The sequence below is a fragment of the Pongo pygmaeus genome, chromosome 15 (genome assembly GCF_028885625.2).
Source record: "Pongo pygmaeus isolate AG05252 chromosome 15, NHGRI_mPonPyg2-v2.0_pri, whole genome shotgun sequence".
NCBI lineage: Eukaryota > Metazoa > Chordata > Mammalia > Primates > Hominidae > Pongo > Pongo pygmaeus.
The window spans coordinates 49,302,096-49,329,629 of NC_072388.2; the positions used below are offsets into that span (position 1 = coordinate 49,302,096).

The following is a 27,534-nucleotide window of genomic DNA, read 5'->3' on the forward strand; positions in this document are numbered from 1 at the left end:
GGCTGGGTGCAGTGGCTCATGCCTGTAATCCCAGTACTTAGGGAGGCCGAGGCAGGTGGATTGCCTGAGGTCAGGAGTTCAAGACCAGTCTGGCCAACATGGTGAAACCCTGTCTCTACTAAAAATACAAAAAAAAATTAGCCAGGCATGGTGGCACGCGCCTGTAATCCCAGCTATTTGGGAGGCTGAGGCAGGGTAATTGCTTGAACCAGGGAAGTGGAGGTTGCAGTGAGCCGAGATTGTGCCACTGCACTCCAGCCTGGGCAACAGAACAAGAATCTGTCTCAAAAAACAAAATGTTATGAAATTAAAATTGCATTCAAATTGAAATCTTAGAATGAAGGAAAATGTAGTATATGGAGTGGCATTGTTTATAAGGACAATCAGAATGAAAGAATTCTCGATATAGTTAAATCTCAAATGCAGGCATACATACCTCATTTTATTGAGCTTCACTTTCTTGCACTTTTTACAAATTGAAGTTTGCTGGCAACCCTATGTGAAGCAAGTCTATTGATGCCCTTTCTCCAACAGCATGTGCTCACTTCATGTCTGTGTCACATTTTGGTAATTCTCACAATTTTTCAAACTTTTTCATTATTATTATATCTGTTATGGTGACCTGTGATCAGTGATTGCTGATGTTACTATTGTAATTGTTTTGGAGTGCCATTAACTGTGCTGTTATAAGATGGTGAACTTAATCGATAAATGTGTTTTCTGACTGCTCCATCAACCAGCAGTTCCCCCATCCCTCCCTCTCTGCAGTCCTTTCTTTTACCTGAGGCACAACAATATTGAAATTAGGCCAATTAATAACCCTACAATGGCCTCTAAGTGTTGAAGTTCAAAGAGACACATCTCTCACTTTAAATCAAAAGCTAGAAATGACTAAGCTTAGTGAGGAAAGCATATGAAAAGCTGACATAGGCCAAAAGCTAGGCCTTTGCATCAAATAGTTAGCCAGGCTGTTGGATGCAAAGGAAGAGTTCTTAAAAGAAATTAAAAATGCTACTCCAGGCTGGGTCCAGTGGCTTACACCTGTAATCCCAGCACTTTGGGAGGCTGAGGCAGGTGGATCACTTGAGGTCAGGAGTTTGAGACCAGCCTGGCCAACATGGTGAAACCCTGTCTCTACTAAAAATACAAAAATCAGCCAGGCATGGTGGCACACACCCATAGTCCCAGTTACTCGGGAGGCCGAGGCAGGAGAATCGCTTGAATCCAGGAGGCAGAGGTTGCAATGAGCCAAGATCGCACCACTGCACTGCACTCCAGCCTGGGCGACTGAGTGAGACTCGGTCTGAAAAAAAGAAGAAAAAAAAAGTGCTACTCCAGTGAACACACAGATTACAAAAAAGTGAAACAGCTTTTTTGCTGACACAGAGAAAGCTTTAGTTTGGATAGAAAATCAAAACAGCCACAACATGCCCTTAAGCCAAAGCCTAATCCAGAGCAAGGCCCTAACTCTGTTCAATTCTATGAATGCTGAAAGAGTTGGTAAAGATGCAGAAGAAAAGTTGCAAGCTAGCAGAGGTTTTTGGTTCATGAGGTTTAAGAAGCCGTCTCCGTAACATAAAGTGCAAGGTGAAGCAGCAAATCTTAATGTAGAAGCTACAGCAAGTTATCCAGAAGATCTACCTGAGATCATTGATGAAGGTGGCCACGCTAAACAGAGATTTTCAATGTGGATGAAATAGTCTTCTATTGGAAGATGCCATCCAGGACTTTCCCAGCTAGAGAGGAGAGGTCCATGCCTGGCTTCAAAGCTTGGATGAACATGCTGACTTTCTTGTAGCTGGTGACTTTAAGTCGAACCCAGTGTTCATTTACCATTCCCCAAATTCTAGGCACTTAAGAATCATGCTATGCCGGGCACGATGGCTCATACCTGCACTTTGGGAGGCTGAGGTGGGTGGATCACGAGGTCAGACAGAGACCACGGTAAAACCCCGTCTCTACTAAAAATACAAAAAATTAGCCAGGCACAGTGGCGGGCGCCTGTAGTCCCAGGTACTCAGCAGGCTGAGGCAGGAGAATGGCGTGAACCCAGGAGGCGGAGTTTGCAGTGAGCCGAGATCACACCACCAGCCTGGGCGACAGAGCAAGACCCGTCTCAAAAAAAAAAAAAAAAAATCATGCTAAATCTACTCTTGTTTGTGCTCTATTAATGTTAACAACAAAGCCTATGTAACAGTACAGCTGTTTACAGCATGGTTTACTGAATACTTTAAGCCCACTGTTCAGACCTACAAAGAAAAAGATTCCTTTCAAAATATTACTGCTCATTGGCAATGAACTTATTCACCAAAGAGCGCTGATGGAGATATAGTTAAGGAAATTAATGTTTTCATGCCTGCTAACACAATATCCATTCTGTAGCCCAGGATCAAGGAGTAATTTTGACTTTCAAAAGTTAATAAGAAATACATTTTGTAAGGCTATAGCTGCCATAGATAGTGATTCTTCTGATGGATCTGTGCAAAGTACATTGAAAACCTTCCAGGAGAAATTCACCATTCTAGATGCCATGAAGAGAATGTGGTTTATAGGAGGCAAAAATATCAACATCAACAAGAATGTGGAAAAAGTTGATACCAACCCTTCTGGATGACTTTGAGGGGTGTTCAAGACTTCAGTGGAGGAAGGAAGTGCAGGTGTGGTGGAAACAGCAAGAGAACTTAAAAGTGGAGCCTGAAGATGTGACACAATTTTGTAATCTCTTAACGGATAAGGAGTTGCTTCCTATGGATAAGCAAAGACAGTGGTTTCTGGAGATGGAATCTACTCCTAGTGAAGATGCTGTGAACAGTGTTGAAATGACAACAAAGGGTTTAGAATATTTTTTATTGATACATAATAGATGTACATATTTTTGGAGTACATATGATAAATTGATACATCCATATAATGTGTAAAGATCAAATCAGGGTAAGTGGGATATTTATCTCCTTAATATTTCTTTATGTTAGGAACATTTGAATTATTCTCTTCTGGCTACTTTGAAATGTACAATAGGTTATTACTAATTACAGTCAACCTACTGAGCTATTGAACACTGTCTTATTTCTTCTAACTGCCTATTTGTACCCATTAATCAACCTCTCTTCATCCCCTTCCCCCTACTCTTTCCCTTTCCAGGGCTTTAAAATATGAAATAAAGTTAGTTGATAAAGCATTGGCAGGGTTGGAGAGGATTGACTCCAATTTTTAAAGAAGTTCTACTATGAGTAAAATGCTGTCAAATGGCATCCCAGGCTACAGAGAAATCTTTCATGAAAGGAAGTCTATCAATATGGCAAACTTTACTGTTGTCATATTTTAAGAAATTACCACAGCCACCTCAACCTTCAGCAACACCACCCTGATCAGTCAGCAGCCATCGACATCAAGGCAAGAGCCTCCACCAGCAAAAAGATTGATGTGCTGAAGGCTCAGATGATCCTTAGCATTTTTTTGCAATAAAGTGTTTTTAAATTATGTACATGGTTTTTAGACATGCTATTGCACACTTTACTAGACTGCTATATAATGTAAACATAACTTTTATATGAATCTGGAAATAAAAAAATCATGTGACTTGCTTATTGCAGTGGTCTGGAACCAAACACATATTATCTCTGAGGCATGCCTGTAACCAAAGTGAATGGTATGGTTAACTGAGATTACCCTTGTAACTTTTCAAAAAATTGAAAATGTGATTCAAGAACATTTAATATACTCCTAACTTAGTTTCTGGAAGAAAATACTCAATTGGCTCCATTCAAACAAAAATCAGTAAAACTGCTAAAGAATGTATTTCACAGTTTACTTTGAGAGCTTTATAGCATTGATCGTTGTTTATTAAACTTCATTGGTTAAAACGACTTCAGTGTAGTTAGATTTCCTAGAATTTGCATATATGTAGTTTTCTTAGATTTGGATTCATTCTGTGAATGAACTCAGTTTGCACTTCATGTTGTGTCACACATCTTTTCATCTTGAAGGACTTGGATTAAGTGATAAATATTTTCCAAGTCAAAAAGAGAAAAATTTAAGATGACTTTAAGCCACCTATAAAATACCAGTCCCATGTATAGTCATGCCTCGTGGATAAAGGGTGGAAAGATGTCGGCTGACAAAACATATATGCAGTCTCCTGATTATTAATGTATTCTAACAAACTCAACTAGCTAAGTGAAAAATTTTGATACAGTTGCCAATTTTACTCTGCATTGCATAAACAAATACTTCTCTATCTGATACAGATTTGTGGTGGTGACAAACCATTTCTGGCCCCAAATGACTTGCAGACCAAACACCTGCAACTTAAGGAAGAATCTGTGAAGCTATTCCGAGGGGTGAAGAAGATGGGTGGGGAAGAATTTAGCCGGCGTTACCTGCAGCAGTTGGAGAGTGAAATAGATGAACTTTACATCCAATATATCAAGCACAATGATAGCAAAAATATCTTCCATGCAGCTCGTACCCCAGCCACACTGTTTGTAGTCATCTTTATCACATATGTGATTGCTGGTGTGACTGGATTCATTGGTTTGGACATCATAGCTAGCCTATGCAATATGATAATGGGACTGACGCTTATCACCCTGTGCACCTGGGCATATATCCGGTACTCTGGAGAATACCGAGAGCTGGGAGCTGTAATAGACCAGGTGGCTGCAGCTCTGTGGGACCAGGTAAGAACACCTTTAATTCACAACTAAATTCAGCACACATTTGAACGTCATCCATGTGCCAGCCACTGCATTAGATGTTGGAAATAACACAGATCAACAGGAATTGGGCCCCAGTCATCAAGAATGTTATGACCTGCCCAGATACAAGCAACTAACTATGTAATACTGTGTAAAATGTGAAGTCCTACCCAACTATTTTCCAGTTAACATTTCAGCATTAAAAAAAAAAAAACATCAATTTAGTAGTATATATACACTTTTTTTCTTTTTTTGGGTTGGGGGGCAGTCTTGCTCTGTCGTCTAGGCTGGAGTGCAGTGGCGTGATCTCAGTTCACTGCAACCTCCGCCTCCCGGGCTCAAGCAATTCTTGTGCCTCAGCCTCTCGAGTAGATGGGACTACAGGTGCACACCACCATCCCCAGCTAATTTTTTGTATTTTTTGTAGAAACGGGGTTTCACCATGTTGGCCAGGCTGGTCTCGAACTCCTGACCTCAAGCAATCTGCCCGCCTCAGCCTTCCAAAGCGTTGGGATTATAGGCGTGAGCCACCCAGCCTACTTTTTATTATTCTAAAAATGTTAAATCTATTAAAAGTTGTAAGAGAAAACAGCTTTTATTTAGCTAATTATGACTTGTGTTAACATTATCTCATATTTACAACCTATGATTTGATTAGCATTAGCTTTGTTAGGAGCTATATGAACCACTATCATAAGTTGTCGTATCATTCTCTTTTTTAGTTAAAAACTTCCAAAAGCAGTATCAGATTACTTCAGATTGTCTCTGTACCTGTAGGCAGCAGGTAATAGCTACAATTCTTCCAGCATTAAGAACATACTTATGGCCGGGTGCAGTGGCTCACGACTGTAATCTCAGCACTTTCGGAGGCCAAGGTGGGCGGATCACCTGAGGTCGGGAGTTCGAGACCAGCCTGGTCAACATGGAGAAACCCCGTCTCTACTAAAAATACAAAAATAGCCAGTCGTAGTGGCGCATGCCTGTAATCCCAGCTACTCAGGAGGCTGAGGCAGGAGAATTGCTTGAACCCAGGAGGCGGAGGTTGCACTGAGCCGAGATGGCACCATAGCACTGCAGCCTGGGCAACAAGAGTGAAGCTCCATCTCAAAAAAAAAAAAAAAAAAAAAGAACATACTTATATATACTTTATAATTGTAACGTGCCTTTGAAGGATCTAGCTGAGATAAACTAGTGGTAGCACAATGGAAAATGAATGAAGTAAAAGCTGGATCCTCTGAGCCACTGTCTCAAATAGTCCCTCAACCATAAAAGATTTAAGAGGGGTTGAGGTCAGTGTCAAAACCCTCCTACACTATGTTATGCTAAAACCTATGAGGAATACAGAATTGAGTTCTTCAAAGATTCTGATAAAATATGTAATCTAAACTGAAAAATCTGCAGGAGTATCTGTTCTGTTCTTAAATGCTCACAAATATTGTAAGCAAAGTTGAATATTATAATGCTGTTAATAAAGCAGGATATATACTTTTCTTTTTTCTTTTTAATCTGCCTTTGCCACAGGGAAGTACAAATGAGGTAAGTTAAATTTTTTAAAATTCAGAGCTATATATTTGTAAACATTATGATATTCTCATTTTATAAACTGACTAGCCATTAAAAGATGTCTTTATGTAGATTAGAACAATGGTGACTTCTAACATTTAAATTTATGAATTTTTAACATGGTCTTAAAATATTTAACTTTTTCTAGACATCATGTATGATTTGATCTACACACACACAAAAACTGTAAGAATTGAATATCATCAGTATTTGTTTCATAAATGTGTAGAAAATTTCAAAATTCTTAAGCTCTGAAATGGTGGACTCTGCTCTACTGCAGAGTAAAGCAAGCAGTTATGAAACTTGAGGAAATGTAACTACTGGGGGGGCTATTTAAATGTAGCTACAACCTTTAGAAGTTGTTTTTAACTTTGGATTTTGACTGACAGTAATACATACCACTTTAAGCAGGGCCCAGGCCAGTATGTATTCTTTCTTGGCAGACCTCAGGCCTGACCTGTAAATTAGTGTTCATTTCTCCTACTGCACATGTGCAACAACCCTACATATCTCAGAAAAGACTCTAGGCATCCACGAAGGAATCATCTGTTACACTAAGAAAAATTACCACTCTGGAATTATTTAGGTCATTATCTTCAGGAAGCAAAGCTGATCTTGAACAACTATAGAGATAATTCTTTCCTCAGTTTCTACTGTGGCATATAATTGGATTGTGTCCTTCAATCAAATACCATTTAATATTTACAAGTCAAGAAGTTATTTTATGCAAAATTCAGTAAGCAAGTTCATTTAAAAAGCAAAAGCAAATTTCAACTTTGTAAATCAAAGCTTAAGAAAAAAATATGAGAATTAAATTGAATGCCTTAGAATCAGAATATAATGGAAGACAATACTATGTTGCACCAATATACATTCATAGATCTGAAGATGGTACCATTCAGATGTAATGCCATAAGAAAATCAAGGCCGGGCGCAGTGGCTCACGCCTGTAATCCCAGCACGTTGGGAGACTGAGGTGGGCGGATCACTTGAGGTCAGGAGTTTAAGACTAGCCTGGCCAACATGGTGAAGCCCCATCTCTACTAGAAATACAAAAAATTAGCCAGGTGTGGTGGCGGGCACCTGTAGTCCCAGCCACTGGGGAGGCTGAGGCAAGAGAATAGCTTGAACCTGGGCGGAGGTTGCAGTGAGCCAAGATCGTGCCACTGCACTCCAGCCTGAGCGACAGAGTGAGACTCCGACTCAAAAAGTTAAAAAAAAAAAAAAAGAAAAAAACAAACCAGATAAACAGATCCAAAGAAAATAGGTATACAGACTCACAAATGATAAAAATTAATGGAATTTCCTGGGAACAGATTACTATTTAAAGGATCTCAAGCTTTTATGCGGCTTTAAAAATATTCAAAGACTCTTTACAAACTCCAGAACTAAATCAGACAAGTCATTTGTAATTGACTGTCAAGTATGTGAAAGTCAGAGGAGGGGAAGAAATCTTAGACACTAGCTGAGGGGGCCAGGAAACAAAGATATTTATGAACACTTATATAAAGCAATATACAATACACAGAAATTCCTATGATTCAAACATCATTAAAAGCCCACAGAGAACAATAAGAGGTAGTTTTAAATGAGGAAATCTTGCTGAGGTAATGTTTTTGGATAAGGTTTGTAAGGTATTAGCTAAGTCATGGAAACAAGACAAGAGCGTGTAAAGTGAAGGATCCTACTGTGCTGGGGGAAGGACACCATATGTGCTTAGCTGCAGGACTGTTATCAGTAAATGATGGAGAATAAAATAGGCCCTACTCAGGAAAACACTGGAAGCCCAGAAAGCAAGTAGCCTAGCTATGCATAATAGTTACTGCCAATCAGAAGTTATGAGGTCTTACAATTCATCTAAAACTGCTAATATTCACAATTTGAATTTTCAGCACACCCCGGGGCAAAGTAGAAGCTCACTGCTCCAAGAGGTATGCAAGGTAAAAGGAAACACAGTTTGAGAATAAAACATTTACCACAAAGGTCAACACACAAAAGTGTTAATGCATACATTGAGGAGCTGAAAATACTTTTGAATTTTAAGATATTTATATATCGATTAAAAAAGATTTCAAATTCAACATGCTAAATTTTATACAGTATGATAAGCTAAAAAGGAAAAAATTTTACATCTGTGTGTTCAATAAAATGTTTTATAATCTTGATGCTTTTATTCTAGGCTTTGTACAAGCTTTACAGTGCAGCAGCAACCCACAGACATCTGTATCATCAAGCTTTCCCTACACCAAAGTCGGAATCTACTGAACAATCAGAAAAGAAAAAAATGTAATCCAAATTTTAAGAAATACAGGTGCATGACCAATTGTCAATTAAATATTCAGTTTTGTGTCTCCATGCAAACATTCAAAGTGCTTCCATCAGAACAGAGTAAAATACTAAACACCTCTGAAGACTGCAAACTGGATTAGTTCTTTTACTTCAGTGTTTAATAAGCAGATGTATGTATGCATGGTTATACTATTTTGTTAACATGTACAATTTCCTGATTTTTCTTCAAAAATGCTGTTATAAAGTATTTGTCTATTTATGATAACAGTACACGTGTTCTGCTTGAATTTACTAAATTCTACTACTGGGTTATAATTAAATCATGTGATATTCCACGTTTGGATATGCTCATTTAATTTCTACAGAAAAAATTTTAAATTATTTCACATAGCCATTTGTTAAAACATAGCATCATAACTCAGCAGGCTTGATTTAATCTGTATCATCTTATATATATCACAATCTTATTTTTAAGCACATTTAAGAGTTCTTCAGTTGCTTTATCAAAAACTATATATTGCTTTTACATGGTTTAATAGAATATAAACCTCTTGATAAAAAATGCACAAAAAATCACTTTGTATATGTGAGTTTCACTGCATTGTATATTTTTTCATTTGGTACACAAAGAATGTATTCTTCATAGGTTTATTCTTTTAATATGTGAACTATTATTAAAGTTTACTCTGGTTCCTAAGATTAAAAACAAATGCTTACTGAATTTGAAAATGAGAGGTGCTGATATAGAATGATGAAGGTTTATCTCTTTTTTTAGACTCAAGATGCATTTTATTTAATGTTGACATCAGTACAAACTTAAGTTTCTATTTTACAAAACATGCTAATTCCTTTAGGTAACTTCTAGTTCTTAATGACTAAAATCTCTAGTGGAGTTTCACTGAACAGACTTCTTAGAGGAAGAAGGAAAGTGTGTTAATGAAAAAATAATACTTATCTAGGAGGTCCAAAACAGAGTAACTTCTAAAGACTGTCACAGAAATGGCTACACCATAATTAAGTAGTGATATAAAGTAAGAAGTGACAGGAAAGAACAATTAAGATACAGGAGTGTGGGAGTTCATAAGATATATAAACTTACATCTTAGAAAAGTCTGATCACAAGTTCAGCAAATTATCTTTTCCTGGTGATAAAATTCCACCAGCCATACTTTCATTTTTCAATACCCGTTTTCATTACCCCTTTCAATTATATTGATTCCTTTGTCTATGGCCTTTTGAACAGAAAAATGAAATACAGCACTATGTCTAAAACATGGACTCAAAAACCACACGCTTAGTTTCCACAAAAATATATTTAATAAGCTTGTTATATAAAATCAAACACTTAACATTGTCAACATTTCTTCAGTTATTCAAACTCACTGATATCTAACTGGGAGTAGTTTGTATTTTGGAAGACTTCCTAAGCTAAAAGTATATTTACATATTTACAACACATGTAAATATAACTGAAGAACTACTTCAAATAATGATGAAATTCACAGAATTCTAGAGATTTATAGTTATAGTTTAGAAGTATCACCAATTTGTTTGCAATCAAATGTACAGCACTAATTATGAAAAATGTTTTAACTATTAAACCAAAAGGGGAGAAAAACTGGGAGGGAAATGTATGGTGTTAAAGTCCTGTGATAAATACTTAGAAGATTAAAAAGTAATAATATACAATCGATTTAATGATCAAAAATTTTTTTTGAATCCCTGATTGTCATTTTTGGTAGCTTAACCCAGTCTGTCAGAAGGCAGTATGCTATGCTGTCAGGAACTCTCCACTGTCTCATCAGAGCCATGCTAAATGCAGTAACAGCACTGGCTGACAATAAGGAAGATGATGTTAGCAACTTTGAGTTTCACGCACCTTCCCAATACAGGCTAAGTACTTATGCTTACATGTATTCCTGAAAGATTAAAAGGCCCGTCACCCATTCATACCAAAAAATACTTTCTCAACATGCTTTAAAAGGATTCCTTACTTTGTTTTTATTTTTTTATTTTTTATTTTTTGAGACAAGGTCTGGCTCTCTCTTTCAGGCTGCAGTGCAAGTGGTGCGACCTTGACCCTGCAACCTCTGCCTCTCGGGCTCAAGCCATCCTCTGACCTCAGCCTCCCAAGTAGCTGGGACTAGAGGCACACACCATCATACCCGGCTAATTTTTTTGTATTTTTTGTAGAGATGGGGCTTCACCATGTTGCCCAGGCTGGTCTTAAACTCGTGAACTCAAGCAATCCACCCACCTCGGCCTCCCAAAATGCTGGGATTACAGGAGTGAGCCACCACGCCCAGCTGGGATCCTTACTTTGGAGAGGTGAGACAAACATACATCATATATAAATATTTATCACAATAAGGTTCCAAATCCTATTTTATATTTCAACTACATCATGGTAATATTTAAACCATCCCTTTCCAGACAACATTTCACACTACAGCAGTAAACATTTTTTTTTAAAAATACCGCAGATTCTTTTTTCTTTTTAAAGAAGGTACTACTGCTGTAAGAAGTTAACAAGTAATAATTTCCTATTTAACATCTGTTCATAATGACATTTCCGCTGCATTTTTTTCCATCAAGAATACCAAAACAGTTTCCTAATATACAGTATTTGAAAGTGGTTGCCATACTGCCTCTTAAAATGATAGACTAATTTTTCTTGTTCAATAAAAGAAAATTTCTAATAACAAAATACATGTAAAGTTAGAATTTTATAATTTCCACAAAGGAAGCAGCATTTATTAACCAGAGTACTTGTTTGCAATTTTTTATCTGTGAAAATATTTTAAAGCTCTTATAAAACTTAAATTTTATTTTTAAAAAATCAGTTCAAAAATTTTTTCCATGTTGTTGGGCATACCACTGCTGTCTCTGCTTTCGGTTTTCCAACTCTGTAAGAAGGGCTTGTCTGTATGCTTCATACATTTTAACAATCTGCTCCAATTCTTTCATGAAGAGCAACTTCAGCATTCCCTGGTATGTATCCAGGTCAGCCAGCTGGAAGAGTTCCCACTTCAGAATGTGGTCATATCTGTTTTAAAACACAATCATATATATGTTCACAACACATACATAAATATGTATTTCTAGCAAGAAACTAGTCTGTTTTTTAAAATGTCAACTTTATTTATAACTAAACAAACCATAAGTTTTAATTAAAAATAACTGGGCACAGTGGTGGCGCCTATAGTCCCAGCTACTTGGGAGGCTGAGGTGGGAGGACTGCTTGTGCCCAAGAGTTTGAGGCCAGCCTGGGCAACATAGCAAGACCCTGTTTCTAAAAATAAATAAATCAGTTTTTTAAAAATCTGAGTTATTAACTGCTATTTACATATAATTCTTTGTTGGTTTGTTTTTTTGAGACGGAGTCTTGCTATATCGCCAGGCTGGAGTGCAGTAGCATGATCTCAGCTCACTGCAACCTCCGCCTCCCGGATTCAAGCAATTCTCCTGCCTCAGCCTCCCGAGTAGCTGGGATTACAGGCATGCGCCACCATGCCCAGCTAATTTTTGTATTTTTAGTAGAGACAGAGTTTCACCATGTTGCCCAGGATGGTCTCAATCTCCTGACCTCGTCATCACCCACCTCAGCCTCCCAAAGTGCTGGGATTACAGGTGTGAGCCACTGCGCCCGGCCTACATGTAATTCTTCTAGGGAAAGGAGAAAACTGCTAATATTACTTCATTTCAATTTAAGTTAAAGAATACCTATTTCTTTAAATTACCCATTATTCTAATATTAACACCAGACAACCTTGAACACAGATTTCAAACTACAGTGGTTCTATAATTTCTGAAGAAAATATTTTGTGCTACTTATAAGTTCATCAAAAGTTAACTGTCGGGAACTTAAGAATACTTTAGACCATATTGTGCTTGCAAATGATAATGCACAAAAATGGACAGTCATTTGCATCATTCATGTTGATGGATCTTTTTGAGGAATGCTATTCACAACAGCAAACAAGGAACCAAACAGAAGGAGAAATGAAGAGGAACCCTCAATTCGTGGCTCTAAGTATTCTGGAGGCTGAGTACACAGCATCTAAAAAAACAAACAGGAAAACTAAAGAAGGAAAGAATAAACTTTTTAAAATGAGAGAATAAGTAGACTATAGAAAGCTTCAGTGTGGTAAAGGATTCACAAAAGATTCTCTTTACATATATCATGGAAGACCATTAGTAGTCTTTCAGTGGTAAGTAGATTCCTGCTTAGCAGTAGTACCTTTAGTAGTTGGCTACATAGTTCCATTTCAGTATGTGATGAAGACAGCACTCTAATTAATATTCTCATTTTAAAGATGAAAAACACTAAAACCTAATTTGAGGCTCTTTACCTCTTGCAAAAGTGCTTAGTGACTAAAAGTTCAAAAAGGAAGAGAACTATGGACCAAAATGCTTCAAAATAGTGGTTTTGAATGTTAATATCCACTAAGACTAGATAAAGAACTTGAATTAGGGAAACGCATGTTATACCTGAAATTATACCTCTCAAATCATACTGCAGAGCAGACATAATAGGAAGCTTTGATTGCAAACTCTAGTATTATTTTTAATGATCGTTTATAGTATTTCCTACCCAGTGGTTCTTTGATATTATACCATTTTCTTTCAAAAGGACTGTCTAATATTTTAAAATGAGATTTAAAAAAAGGGAGATAGAAAACATACCGAGCAGTTAGTGTGAGCCACTATACTTGACATTTTGACATGTTTCTATTCAACTTGAGTATGTGTAACAGAAATTTCAGTAATACAACATGCAAAAACTGGAAGGTAAATATATTTAATTGGACTCCCAATTTTACTCAGTTACTTGAGAGCTGCAAATTTATTAATAGTTGTAGATTTCTTTGGTAGGAAGCTCTGTTCTTTTTAATGGGAAACTCCAACTACTTGTGAACATAAATTAGAGTGATACTGTAAAAAATACACAATGAGCCTCCATGAAGAAACAGTTATAAGGTATTTCTTAGAACGTCCACCATTCTTGTAACTTAAGATTTTATGTGTTTCTTGGAAACAAATTCATAATTCCTAACAAAAAATCTTAATCTCTCAGAGTTAGCTAAGAGGCAATTCAGCAATGTCTACTAATTCAAGATGGTTACCATTTATACCAGGTGAACTACAACAATGTTAAACTAATCTATCATCTGTGTACTACTTTCTAGCAAGGAAAACAAACAACAAAAATAAGCTGGTAAATATTATACTTATTTTTAAGACACGAATATCATTCTGTACAAGTATTTGAGTTTTGTCTAAAGGAAGAAAAAACCTTCTAACAATTTTGCCTTTTTTTTTTTTTAAGAGATGAAGATCTCCTATGTTTCCCAGGCTGAAGTGCAGTGGCTAATCAAAAGCACAATACCACTACTGATCAGCACAGTAGTATTAACCTGCTCCATTTCCAACCTGGGCCAGTTCGTCCCTCCTTAGGCAACCTGGTGGTCCCTGCTCCTGGGAGGTCACCATACTGATGCCAAAGAGTACAGACATCCAACTGGCATAGTGCACCACAGCCCAGAACTCCTAGGCTCAAGCAATCCTGATTCTGCCTCTCAAGTAGCTTGGATTACAGGTGCACCACCATGCCTGGCCACGTTTCTGACTTGCCTATCAGCATTGAGCATCAAGAGTACGATTATGGGTAGAAGCAACAAAATCAGATTAGAGAAAATCCTTTTGGGGGAAGAAAGTGCACTCCAAGAAGGGCACAGATGTGAAAAAACTGCAAAGCATGGAATGGAAATCCTATTCCAAATTCTTTCCTCTGTTGCTTCTACATAGTTACTACCCTTCTGCCTATAATCACCTAAGTGTTCCTTCTTCTTCTGAAAAGTATAAACTCCCATTCTTTCCTTCTTAACTAGCCAAGAAATTTGCTTCCACAAGTTTAACTTTTAGTCATTTATACTGTATATACACAGGTAAATCATTCCGAAAATTGGGTGTAAAACACTCCAGTAGTCCATGCTTCTAGCATCTCTTTTGCTGTTTTTCCTAGGGCAGTATTCTATTCAAATACTACTTATAAATAACCCACATATACAAATGCCAGTTGCTATAATGCTACCAAAAATAACCTGTCCACACTGCATGCTGACTTCAAGATCAACAGTGCCGCTATCCTCAGCTCCAGGTTATCACCACGTAGCCTAAGTCCCCGCACCCACCCACCGTAACACTGTGCCCACTCTTCCCTCTTTTTCACCTGATCCAGAGCAGGGTCAATGGTGACCCTGCAGGATTGCCAAGCCACTGGAATAAAAAATACCCCTGCCACACACTGCTGAGGACTAGCGTTTTGGTGTGTGTGTGAAAAATAACAGAAAGTAAATATGTTCTTGACATTGTTTTTGCTGTCAAAGATTATATATTTTATTTTGAGATGGAGTCTCGCTCTGTCACCCAGGCTGGAGTGCAGTGGCGCGATCTTGGCTCACTGCAACCTCCGCCTCCCGGGTTCAAACGATTCTCCTGCCTCAGCCTCCCGAGTAGCTGGGACTACAGGCGCGTGCCACCATACCCAGCTAATTTTTTGTATTTGTAGTAGATACAGAGTTTCACTGTGTTAGCCAAGATGGTCTCGATCTCCCGACCTTGTGATCCACTCGCCTAGGCCTCCCAAAGTGCTGGGATTACAGGCGTGAACCACCGTGCCCGGCCTAACTTTTAAAATTTTATCCTATAGTTCAGCTTGAGTACAGTTATACCAAGCATTATAGACTTCTGTGAGCAGACACAGGAACATTAACTTTACAAAAATTAAATAAAAATTTAAAACACAGTCTGTTTCTAAATCAAGTTTTAGAAGTATATGCAAAAATTGTGTTGGTAAATTACTGCGAGAGATAGGATTAAAGAATTTCAGGATTAAAGAATTTCAGATTCTCAATTGTCTGAAAAACAAAAGGAAGAAACATGCAATTTTTTTTTTTGCAAAAATGTCTCTTTTTGTTGTGGTAATTGATTCTTCATTATCTAATTCATAGATAACCACTCACCCTTTGTTGATAGAATATTAACCATTTCCATCCTCTTCAGAAACATTAATTAGAATCAACTAGAAAGCAACAGGCTTCTAGACCTCTTGTTTAAGTTTTTAAGCAGTAAAGAAGTATAGTACTTGCTCTCTTTTTGTCAGTCTGGCCCATTGGAAGAGTTACAACCTATTTGCTAGTTTCCTTAAGTTTATAGTTAGCTCACAGAACCACAGAATTCAGAAAGACTATAATCTTCAGGAATCTGTTTCTTTCCGTAAGAAACCAGGAATTCCATTTAAGTACTATCTCTTCCCCCCAAAAGGAAAGATTATGCTATTTCTTATTAAACATGACTATAGAGTAGAAATAACATACAACAGAAAGAATAACTCTCCTCAACCATATCCACCCCCAGAAATACTAAGGTTAACAGTTAGGCACATATTCTTCCAGATTTAAGGAAAATAACGCATACAGATATTACGTATGATTTAGAATCAGCATACAAACATACAGTTGTAGGTCAGGTGGTATCAAGGGAGAAAGAAAAGAGGAAAATAGGAAAGAAAATGTCATCTGCTATCATTCCTTTTTTTTGGCACTAGTAGGGGAGCAGTCAGGGTCTCTCACGCTCTGTCACCCAGGCTGGAGTGCAGTGGCACAAGCATAGCTCACTGCAGCCTCGAACTCCTGGGCTCAAGCAGTCCTCCCACCTTAGCCTCCCAAGTAGCTGAGATCACAGGCATACACCACAGCATGCTGCTAATTTTTAAATTTTTTATAGAGACAGAGTCCTGCCATGTTGCTCAGGCTGAACTTGAACTCCTCAGATCAAGCTATCCTCCCACCTCAGCCTCCCAAGTACTTGGGACTACAGACCATGCAAAAAGCCTGGCTAATTTTTAAAATTTTTTTGTGGAAATGGGGCTCTCGTTATGTTGCCTAGACGGTCTTGAACTCCTGGACTTAAGAGATCCTCCTGCCTCAGCCTCCCGAAGTGCTGGGATTACAGGTGTGAGCCACTGTGCCAAGCCCAGGTCCTTACTTTTATCACAAATACTGTATCACTTATTTACAAATTAATCTTCTCCTATGAGAATGTCAGTTTCTTACTTGTATCCCTAATAGCAGAGGTCTGCACACAAAGAAATGAAGATTCTATAAATGTCTGAAGAACTAATATTTCTAATTAATGATTTTCACACATTATAAACTATGACATCCTTTATTCAAGTGAAGTATTACTTAGAAGCCCAATATTATGAAGAGTAAAATATGGCACACTACTTGGATTGAGCAGCCCAGAGACTCCATTCAGCCCTTCACTCACTCCCCAAACAATTTGTGCTGTAAATGTACTTACTTCACAGGGGCTCGTGCGTAAACTTGAAGCCAGTCAGGAATTTCTGCAGTATGATATGGATTTGCAGGTACCAGAAAGGACTGATTTCTTTCAGTTTGCTGTGGCTGGTATGTGACAGGAGGTGGTTGATCATACCGAGGTACACTAAGAAGAAAGGAGTGACATTCTTTAGGATAAAGGTCTTAAAATCTAAACAAGAAATTATAAAGAACAAATAATACTTAAGCATTTTTCAGTGTGCCTTCTGTCCAAACTGACTTACACCACCTAAAAGATAATGTATTTTTAAGATATTTCTTCTGGCTGGTATTTAAGTCTTTTCAAAAATAGGTTCAAAGAAGGATATGAAAAAGCTGGAACTAAGTTTCAACCTTTATACAAAGGCTTAAAACTAGAATAGTAAATTCCCACAAGAAATAGTCATCAGCTGTAAATTCATATCAGAAAGGTTGACAGTTTCTAAGAAAGGATGTTTTCTTCCTCCTGTAGGCTGAAAATGGGGGTTAGGATATGTAGTGAGGCAGCAGTGAGTATTGTGTTTGAAATATCTCTATCCAATGCAGATAACTTTTCAACTTTTACCAACTCAAGAGAACATATGGGAGTCAGAGTTGATCAGAACCTATTTTAAGTCACAGAGATTAAAAAAAAAAAAAGACCATACTTTAGTTCTAACAGCCTGTGTATGCTGTGGGGAGTGGAGATATTATACGGGAAAGTGTAAGGAAAGCACTGAACCACCTGAAGGTTAATAGCTGAACTCGAAGAGGCCAAAAGGGTCTATTTCAGACTGAAAGGGGTCTGCACCTTCAAACATAAAGATTTATGTGTATATGTGGCCAACAAGCATATGAAAAAATGCTCAACATCACTGCTTATTAGAGAAATGCAAATCAAAACCACAATGAAATAAACACCATTCCACATCAGTCAGAATGGCTATTATTAAAAAATCAAAAAATAACAGATGCTGGTATGGTTGCAAAGAAAAGTGAATGCTTATACACTGCTGGTGGGAATATAAATTAGTTCAGTCACAGTGGAAAGCAGTTGGGAGATTTCTCAAAGAACTTAGAACTACCATTCAATCCAGCAGTCCCATTACTGGGACTATTTCTACAAAGGAATAGAAATCATTCTACCATAAAGAAATATGTGTGCACATGTTAATTGCAGCACTATTCACAACAGCAAAGATACGGTATCAACCTAAATGCCCATCAATGGTGGGCTGAATAAAGAAAATGTGGTATGCAGACACCATGGAATACTACCCAGCCATAAAAAAGAACAGGAGCATGTCCTCTGCAGCAACACTGATGGAACGGAGGCCATTATCCTAAGTGAATTAATGCAGGAAGAGAAAACTAATACCACATGTTGATAGGAGCTAAACATTGAGTACACATGGACACAAAGAAGGGAACAATAAACATAGGCCTACTTGTGGGCAGAGGATAGGAGAAGCATGAGGATTGAAAAACTACCTACGGGCGTGGTGGCTCACACCTGTAATCCTAGCACTTTGGGAGGCCGAGGCAGGCGAAGCACCTGAGGTCGGGAGTTCGAGACCAGCCTGGCCAGCATGGAGAAACCCCGTCTCTACTAAAAATACAAAACTTAGCCAGGCTTCATGACGCATGCCTGTAATCCCAGCTACTCGGGAGGTTGAGGCAGGAGAATTGCTTGAACCTGGCAGGCGGAGGTTGAGGTGAGCTGAGATCGCGCCACTGCACTCCAGCCTTGGCAACAAAAGCGAAAACTCCGTCTCAGGAAAAAAAAAAAAAAAAAGAAAGAAAAGAAAAACTACCTATCAGATACTATGCTTATTACCCGGGTGATAAAATAATCTGTACCAAATCCCCAAGCCATGCAATTTACCCATGTAACAAACTTGCACATGTACCCCTGAATCTAAAATAAAAGTTAGGGAGAAAAAAAAGAAAATGTGGTGTATATATAACAATGGGGAGAAAAACATGCATGTGTATATTAGAAAAGGTCACTGTTTACTAAACTGGGATTAAAATAAGGTTAGATTATGCTGTGGTTAACAATTTTAAAAGATCAATATGCAAATGGAACTGAATTCTATCTTCAACTCTTCTTTCCTAAATAGGTTCAAAGGAAAATGTTCTTTGATAGTACAACTGGGGGTGAAGAAGAATTGGGACTTTGAAGTCAGGTACGCCTGGATTTGAACCTCAGCTTTAATACTTACAAACTATGTAAATGTAAGCAAAACTCCTCCTATCCCTAAGCCTCAGCCTCCATACTTGTAAAAGTGGAATAATAAATTCATACCACAGGTGGTTGTTCTCAGGATTAAATGACCTAATGTAAGTCAAGAATTCTGTATAAGGATTGGCCTAAGATAGACAACCAGACAACTATTAATACTACATATGTGAGCTTAAGGGCAGCGTTTATTCTCTCTTGTTCAAATTCTACCAAGTTGCTGAGAGAAGTAAATTAATTAATTATGAAATTGCTTTTAAAAACTATTAAAATTCTGTAATAACATAAGGTTAATGATGATTGCATTAGTTTATTTTCACAATGCTATAAAGAATTACCTGAAACTGGGTAATTTATAAAGAAAAGAGGTTTAATCGACCCACAGTTCCATAATTGGGAGGCCTCAGGAAACTTAAATCATGGCAGAAGGTGAAGGGGAAGCAAGGCTCATCTTACATGGTGGCAGGAGAGAGACAGAGAAGGGGGAACTGCCACACACTTTTAAACCATCAGATCTCGTGAGAACTCACTACCAGAACAACATGGGGGAAATGGCCCCCATGATTCAATCACCTCCCACCAGGTTCCTCCCTTGACACATGGGGATTACGATTTGAGATGAGATTTGGGTGAGGACACAGAGCCAAACCGTCAATGAACAGAAAAGTAAACTCTCAAATCTGGTTATCTGGACTGCAACAATCACTGCCACCTGATGACCACACCACAGGTTTGATTCTTTCAAAGGACCTCAGTAGTTGAATAAACACTGATTGGGTGCCACTACATGGAATCATGGGAAAAAACAGATTTTCAAAGTTGAATTAATTAATCCAAATATGTAAAATAACTAAAACACCACAATAATGATAAAGCTTAGTTTTCCAGTTGATAATACTAAAACACATTTTCATAACTATTTTAATGGTTCTAAGAAAATACAAATGTCCACTATAACCAAAAAACTGTATTATGCCAGATGACACTAAGCAACATTTATCAAAATGCAGAGGATATTTTACTCATTTTTAATCTTGTGGCTCAGCTTTTGAAGCTCAAATGTGGTTAATTTGAAATATTTGCAACTTCATTACTAAACTAATACTAGCTTTTATGTACTTTGAAATCCAGTGTGTATTTACACTTACAACACATCTCAATCTATATTAATCACATTCAAGTGCTCAACAGCCACACGTGACAACTGGCTATCAGGCAGCACAGGGCTAAAAGTCTGGCAACAAAGCAGATCTACCCAGCCCAGTATCAATCAAAATAGCACAAAGAATTACTGGCTATATTTATTAAACAGAAATGGGATGTTTTGTTCAGTCCCAATTTTCACTTTCTTGTCTAGTAATAGCAAGAAACAGAACATACAATCATGTCTGAAACATAATAAACAGCAAAATGTTATATTTCAATTGTACATTCTGACTTAGGGGGTAGGTCTGTATTACTTGTAAAAATTTAAGTGTAAGAAGGCAGAAGCTTTAATTATTTAATTTTCTGGACACCTATAACAAAAACATTCTGGCATTACTACAGCAGAATCTGATCATAAGAACAATGATCTTGTTTTTGAGGTTTTTTTTAAAGAGAAAAGTTTTTTTTTAACTTATTAAAGTCATTTATTACTAAATGTATGTCCAGAGAAAAATGTAAATTTTGAAATATAAGGCTTTCAAATCTCAAGCTTTAGGATGCTTTTCTCTTAGATGAAAATATGAGTTCAAAATCTAACATTAGACAATCCCAAAACAAAAAGTTGAAAATAAAGTTGATACTGTACCTAGGAGCACAGGGATGCCTGTATTGGGCCTTCTTATTTGTGTGATCTACATAATAGGTTCCAAATTCGGATGACTCAACTCGTTCCCATCCAGGAGGAAGTCCTTCTCGCTCAAGAGGATGGCTCCAGTGAGTTGTATTTGTGTTATGATCTATATAATATTTTCTCCCTCTCATTGTCCAGTCCACAGACCAGCCAGGAGGAAGGGGTAAATCTTCAGAACCATGGTTAGTCAAATTTCCTAAAGATGTAGCAGCAACTCTCCCAATACCTATGGGGAAAGAGAAAATGATAAGAAACAGAACAATTATTCAATGCAAAAAATGTGCCAGCTAGCAAAGTCACAACATTAACTATCCTGATTGTACTCTTCTATTTAAATTCATGATTATGTCCATTATGATGGTTTTCATAAAACTAGTCAGTATTACTATTAAGGAATTATAAAAAGGGGGAGGAACTAGACTTTGAAATTAGTGGAGGGTTTTTTGGCTGATGCTTCCATCAACAGGCCAAACACTTAACAACGGGTTGAGCATCCCTAATCCAAAAATCTGAAATTTGAAATGCTCCGAAATCCAAAACTTCGAGAGCTGACATGTTGCCACAAGTAGAAAATTCCACACCTGACCTTATGTGATGAGTCATAGTCAAAATTCAGTCAAAACTTTGTTTTATGCATAAAACTATTTAAAATATTATGTAAAATTACCTTCAGGCTATGTGTAGAAGGTATATATGAAATATAAATGAATTCCATGTTCAGATTTGAGATCTCTTCCCAAGATATCTTATTATGTATATACAAATATTCCAAAATAAAAAAAAATCCAAAATCTCAAACACTTCTGGTCCTAAGCATTTTGGGGTAAGGGATAATCAACCTGTAGCAGTAAAGCTACTTAAGTATGTATACTGCCAAAAGAAAAGTGGGAAAAAGAAAATTTCCCCTGATTAAAGATTTGACATTTCATCTTTAAAAAAAATGCAAAAATGAACTTGTAAAACCATTCCCAGTTATAAATTCTTAAAGGTAATCTGGCTGTGCCCTAGAATTATTAAGTAAGCTTAAGGTAGCAGGGTTAAGGTCAACATACAAAAATTAATTAAATATTTATATATTAACAAATAATAATTGGAAACAAAAGTTATTGAGATAATATCATTTATAATAGCTCCAAAAAATTGTGCAGGATCCATATGCTAAAAACTACAAAACACTGATGAAAGAAATAAAAAACCTATCACATTAATGGACTGGAAGATTCAACATAAAGTTAAGATGTCAATTCTCCTGAAATGATCTTTATAGGAGTCCCCCCTTATCCATGGGGGGATCCATTCCAAAACCCCCCGTAGATGCCTGAAACTGCAGATAGTACCTAACCCTGTGTATGCTGTGTGTTTTCCTATACATACGTATCTATGATGAAGTTTAACTTATAAATTAGGCACAGTAAGGGATTAACAACAATAAAATTGAACAATTATAACATTATAATAAAAACCGGGTGAATGTGATCTCTCTCTCTCAAAAGATCTTGTACCATATTCATCAATTTTCAGACTGCAGTTGCAGAGGTAACTGAAACTGTGGAAAGCAAAACCATGGATAAAGCGAGACTACTGTCATTCCAATAAAAATTTCGGCCGGGCACGGTGGCTCATGCCTGTAATCTCAGCACTTTGGGAGGCCGAGGTGAGCGGATCACCTGAGGTCCGGAGTTTGAGACCACCCTGACCAACATGGTGAAACCCCGTCTCTACTAAAAATACAAAAATTAGCCGGGCGTGGTGGCAGACGCCTGTAATCCCAGCTACTCAGGAGGCTGAGGCAGGAGAATTGCTTGAACCTGAGAGCAGAGGTTGCAGTGAGCCGAGAACACGCCATTACACTCCATCTTGGGCGACAAGAGTGAAACTCCGTCTCAAAAAAAAAAAAAAAAACTCCATGGAGTTTTTGTAGATACAGATATCAAACAGATTTTAAAATGTATACTGAAAGGCAAAAGAACTAGAGTAGCCAAAACAATTTTTTTGAAAAAGGGATAAAGTTGAAGGACTCACACTACCTGATTTTTAAGGCTTACTATAAAGCTACAGTAATCAAGACAGTATGGTATTGTCAGAAGAACAGACAAATAGATAAATGGAACCGAACAGAGAATCCAGAAGCACACCCACACAGACATGGCCAACTGATTTTTTTTATAAAGGTGAAAGGGCAATAGTGGGGAAAGGTTAGTTTTTCCAACAAATGACGTTGCAACAACTGGACATCCATATGCAAAGAACCTAATCACAACCTATACCTCCCACCTTATATACTCAAAATAGATCATATATCTAAATTTAAAACTATAACGCTTTTACAAGAAAAAAGTAGAATAAATTTTCATGAGTTTAGTTTAGACAAAGAGTACTTTTTTTTACCATGATGCTGAAAGTTCAACTCATAAAGAAAAAATACTGATTAAATTGAACTCTGTCAAGATTAAAAACACTTGTGAAGGACACTAAGCGAAAGAAAATCAAGCTGTAAATGGGGAGAAAATGTTTGCAAATCACATTATTAGCCAAAGAACTTTGACCTAGAATATACAAAGAACTCTCAAAACTCAACATTAAGAAAACAACCTTGAGCCTGGTGCAGTGACACGCACCTGTAGTTCAACCTACTCAGGAAGCTGAGTAAGAGGGCTACTTGAGCCCAAGATTTCAGGTCTGTAGCACACTATCATCATGCCTGTGAACAGCTACTGCACTCCGGTCTGTGCAACAGAGTGAAACTCCTTCTCTCAAAACAAAAACAGAAGAAGAAAACAAAACGACCCAGTTAAAAAAAAAGGGGGTAAGAATTTTTAACAGGCACTTCACTGAAGACAACATATTGATGGTAAATAGCACAAGAAAAAATGCTCAGGATCGTAATTAGCCGTGGGAGAAATGCAAATTAAAGCCATAATGAAATGACAATACACGTCTATGAAAATGGCCAAAAAAACACAAACAAAACCTGACAATACAAGTTCTTACGTGGATACAGAACAATTGGAATGCCCATACACTGCTGGTGTGAATGCAAAATGCTACAGTCACTCTGGAGAACAGCTTAGCAATTTGTTATAAAGTTAAACATATGTGTTTCATATGCTACATCAATCCCATTCCCAAATATTTACCCTAGAGAAATGAGAAGTCATCTTCACACAAAATCCTATTTGTGGATATTTACAATGACTGTATTCATATTTGCCCCAAAGTGGAAACAACACACATGTCCTTTAACAGAATGGATAAACAAACTGTGGTGCAATTGTACAGTGAAATCTACTCAGGAATAAAATGGAACTAATTATTGGTACATGCAAGAATCTCAAAGATGAATCTCAGAAGTATCATGCTGAGGGAAAGCAGCCAGTCTCAAGTGGCTACAAATTGTATAGTTCCATTTTTATGAGATTCTTCCAAACGTAAAACTACTAGGACAGAAAACAGTGATTGCTAGGAACTGGAGGTGAGGGACAGGAGTTGACTATAAGAGGACAACCTAATGGAATTTTGAAGGGTGTTTGAAATGTTCTATATTCTCATTATGCAGGCATTACATGAAATCTATACATATGTTAATACTCAGAACTGTGTAACTTGAAAAAAGTTAAATTTACAATATTTTTAAAAATAATAATCTGGCTGCATAATTTTATTCTCACACAAGAATACTAATAGTTGTCCAGGTACGGTGGCTCATGCCTGTAATCCCAGCACTTTGGGAGGCCGAGGTGGGCAGACCATGAGGTCAGGAGATAGAGACCATCCTGGCTAACACAGTGAAACCCCATCTCTACTAAAAATACAAAAATTAGCCAGGCGTGGTGGCGGGCGCCTGTAGTCCCAGCTACTCGGGAGGCTGAGACAGGAGAATGGCATGAATCCGGGAGGTGGAGGTTGCAGTGAGCTGAGATTGCGCCACTGCACTCCAGCCTGGGCGACGGAGCGAGACTCCGTCTCAGAAAAAAAAAAAAAAAAAAGAATACTAATAGCATATGTATAACAAATCACCCCAAAACTCAGTGGCTTAAAACAGGAAGTATTTATTTGGTTCACTACAGGTTGGTGATACTGGCTGAGCTCAGTAAGTTTTTTCCTTCATATTTGGTACAAGTTAACTTTACTGTCTCATTACTTGATGAAAGTTATCTCTTGTATAACTTTCAATATGAAGCCCTACTGATGATCAGACCTCCATTTCTTCTCTGACTTAAGCTGCTATTTTTTTTTTACCCCTAGTTCACTCTGTTCCAGCTACACTCACCTCCTGGATGCTGTTCTCAAACATGGCAGGTACTGGCTGTTTATTCTCCCTAGAACATTCTTCCTTCAGATATTCTCTTGGCTCACTCTCACCCTCTTCAAGCCTCTTCTCAAATGTCTCAATGAAGCTTATTCTTACTATGGCAATCTACATCTGCTGAGCTTCTACTTACCGCTTTACTTTTTTAAAAAGCACTTTAACCTTTCAACTTATTATATAATTTTAGTTTGTTTATTTACCTACAAGAATCCCACAAAGAAGATTCTTAGGACAGGAATCTTTGTTTTGTTCACAGATACATCTCCAGTCTCTAGAACAGTGTCTACAGAATAAAGCACATAGTAAGTGTTAAAATAAATAAGCTGCAGTAATAAAGACAGTGTGGTATTAGTGGAGGAGATACACACATCAATGAGACAGAAACTGCATAAATATTTTCCTTGATTTTTGGACTTACTTTGCCTCTTTCACTCCCACATTTTACTAGTTCTGAAACGAAGGTGTTTATTACAATCAAGAGAGTAAATTTGTTAGCCACTAGGCAGCAAATACAGATGTATTATCATTGCTGGTGCATGTTCTAACACAGTCCTAGGAAGACAGTATGTGGTTCATACTATTATTAATCCTCATTATTTGTAACAGTTGCACCCCAGACAAAATTTTAACATAAATTTGAATCCCTGTCCCCGAAAGGTACAAGAATACAGCATTTAAATGAAAAGTTAGTGTGTTAACAGAAGACTGCCAGTCAACCCAAGGCCCTAACTGACAAATTTAGAATATCTCAGAATGGTCAAAATAAGAAAGACTGGGTGACCATTGAGGTGTGAAGGAGTACCATGCCAGAGCAAAACATTTACTAGTCAAAAGTTCCCAGCTGACTTTGAAGAGCTTTTGAAATTACAGTTGGCTGGAAACTAAGGCAAAATGAAAACATCAAGTTTACCTTTAAAGAAAGGCAAATGAAACAGACCCCAGTGACAAAAGGTAATTTAGAAGAAACTTTAAAATTAAGGTAAATGCTTCAATTCAAACTCAGATTCTAAAGAAGGATATGTAAGTGTATGGATAAATACAGGTTATTGGCATGTGGTTTAAGAAACTGTTTTTATTTAAATACAACATACAATGCATATGCATAAGGCTAGCCACTGCAGCAACACCTATAGTTGCAAAAGGCTAGAAATCAACCAAATGTCCAATAGCAGCAAACTGGATGATTACACTATTACACGCACAGAACAGAGTACTATATTATATAGCTGTAAACATGAGTGAAGATGATTTCTATTTATTGCCCTGGAATAATATTCGGGATGTATTACATGAAAAAAGAGTCTGGACAGTACACCACCATATATACATATATGTAGTAGCCAGCCAGTAAGGTGACCCTGGGCCCCAATTATCCCTGTCCTCCTGGGATTCACACCCTTGTCTGTGTGACCAATAGTTCATGGCAGAAAGGATGGTGTGTGACTTCTGAGATTAGGATATAAAAGACCGTGCAGCTGCTGCCTTGGTCAAGTGTACTTACTTGCTCACTCATCACTAACTCTGGGGGAAACCAGATACCATATCATGAGACGCCCATGAGTGAGGAATTGAGGCCTTCAGCCAGAACTGAAGCCTCCTGCTAACAGCCTTGTGAGTGAACTTAGAAGTGGATCTTTTGGCCGGGCGCAGTGGCTCACACCTGTAATTCCGGCACTTTGGGAGGCCAAGGTGGATGGACCACCTGATGTCAGAAGTTTGAGACCAGCCTGGCCAAGATGACAAAACCCTATCTCTACTAAAATTACAAATAATTAGCTGGGCGTGGCGGCACATGCCTGTAGTCCCAGCTACTCAGGAGGCTGAGGCAGGAGAATGCTTGAACCTGGGAGATGGAGGTTGCAGTGAGCCGAGAGCGCGCCACTGCACTCAAGCCTGAGCGACAGAGAGAGACTATGTTTCCAAAAAAAAAGAAAGAAAGAAATGGATCTTTCAGCCCGAGCGAAGCCTTCAGATAACTGCAGCCCCAGCTGACATGTGTGTGAACTGCAACTTCATGAGAGATCCTGAGTCAGAATGACCCGGCTAAGCCGCTTCCAAAATCCTGACCCACAGAAACTGAGATAATACATGTTTATTGTTTTATGCCAATGAGTTTGGGAGTAATGTGTTTTACAGCTACAGAAACCTAACACAATATATATGAAAGAGAAGAATATGAATCCATATTTTACATATATATGTATTTGTATCTTTTCATAAAGTGTTGCAATGAA

The 27,534-nt window shown here is 37.7% G+C and overlaps 2 protein-coding genes across 6 annotated transcripts in view; one reads left to right on the top strand and one right to left on the bottom strand.

The window, feature by feature from the left end:
- The window catches only part of ATL1 (atlastin GTPase 1), a 102,060-nt gene extending 91,818 nt beyond the window's left edge, over positions 1 to 10,242 (top strand). For 3 of the 5 annotated variants that reach the window (XM_054447629.2, XM_054447628.2, XM_063651205.1), the window contains 2 exons: positions 4,248 to 4,679; positions 8,440 to 10,242. In XM_054447629.2, the coding sequence (XP_054303604.1) occupies positions 4,248 to 4,679; positions 8,440 to 8,550 (543 nt within the window). In that variant the 3' untranslated portion in view covers positions 8,551 to 10,242. Of the gene's footprint in view, positions 1 to 4,247; positions 4,680 to 6,218; positions 6,234 to 8,439 lie in introns of all 5 variants that reach the window. The other 2 variants (XM_054447627.2, XM_063651204.1) reach the window with 1 other exon arrangement.
- The window catches only part of SAV1 (salvador family WW domain containing protein 1), a 38,323-nt gene continuing 20,636 nt past the window's right edge, over positions 9,848 to 27,534 (bottom strand). The window contains exons 3-5 of the mRNA XM_054447635.2: positions 20,947 to 21,217; positions 16,917 to 17,060; positions 9,848 to 11,595 (exon numbers count right to left, since the gene is read on the bottom strand). Of these exons, the coding sequence (XP_054303610.2) occupies positions 11,394 to 11,595; positions 16,917 to 17,060; positions 20,947 to 21,217 (617 nt within the window). The 3' untranslated portion in view covers positions 9,848 to 11,393. The remainder of the gene's footprint in view (positions 11,596 to 16,916; positions 17,061 to 20,946; positions 21,218 to 27,534) is intronic.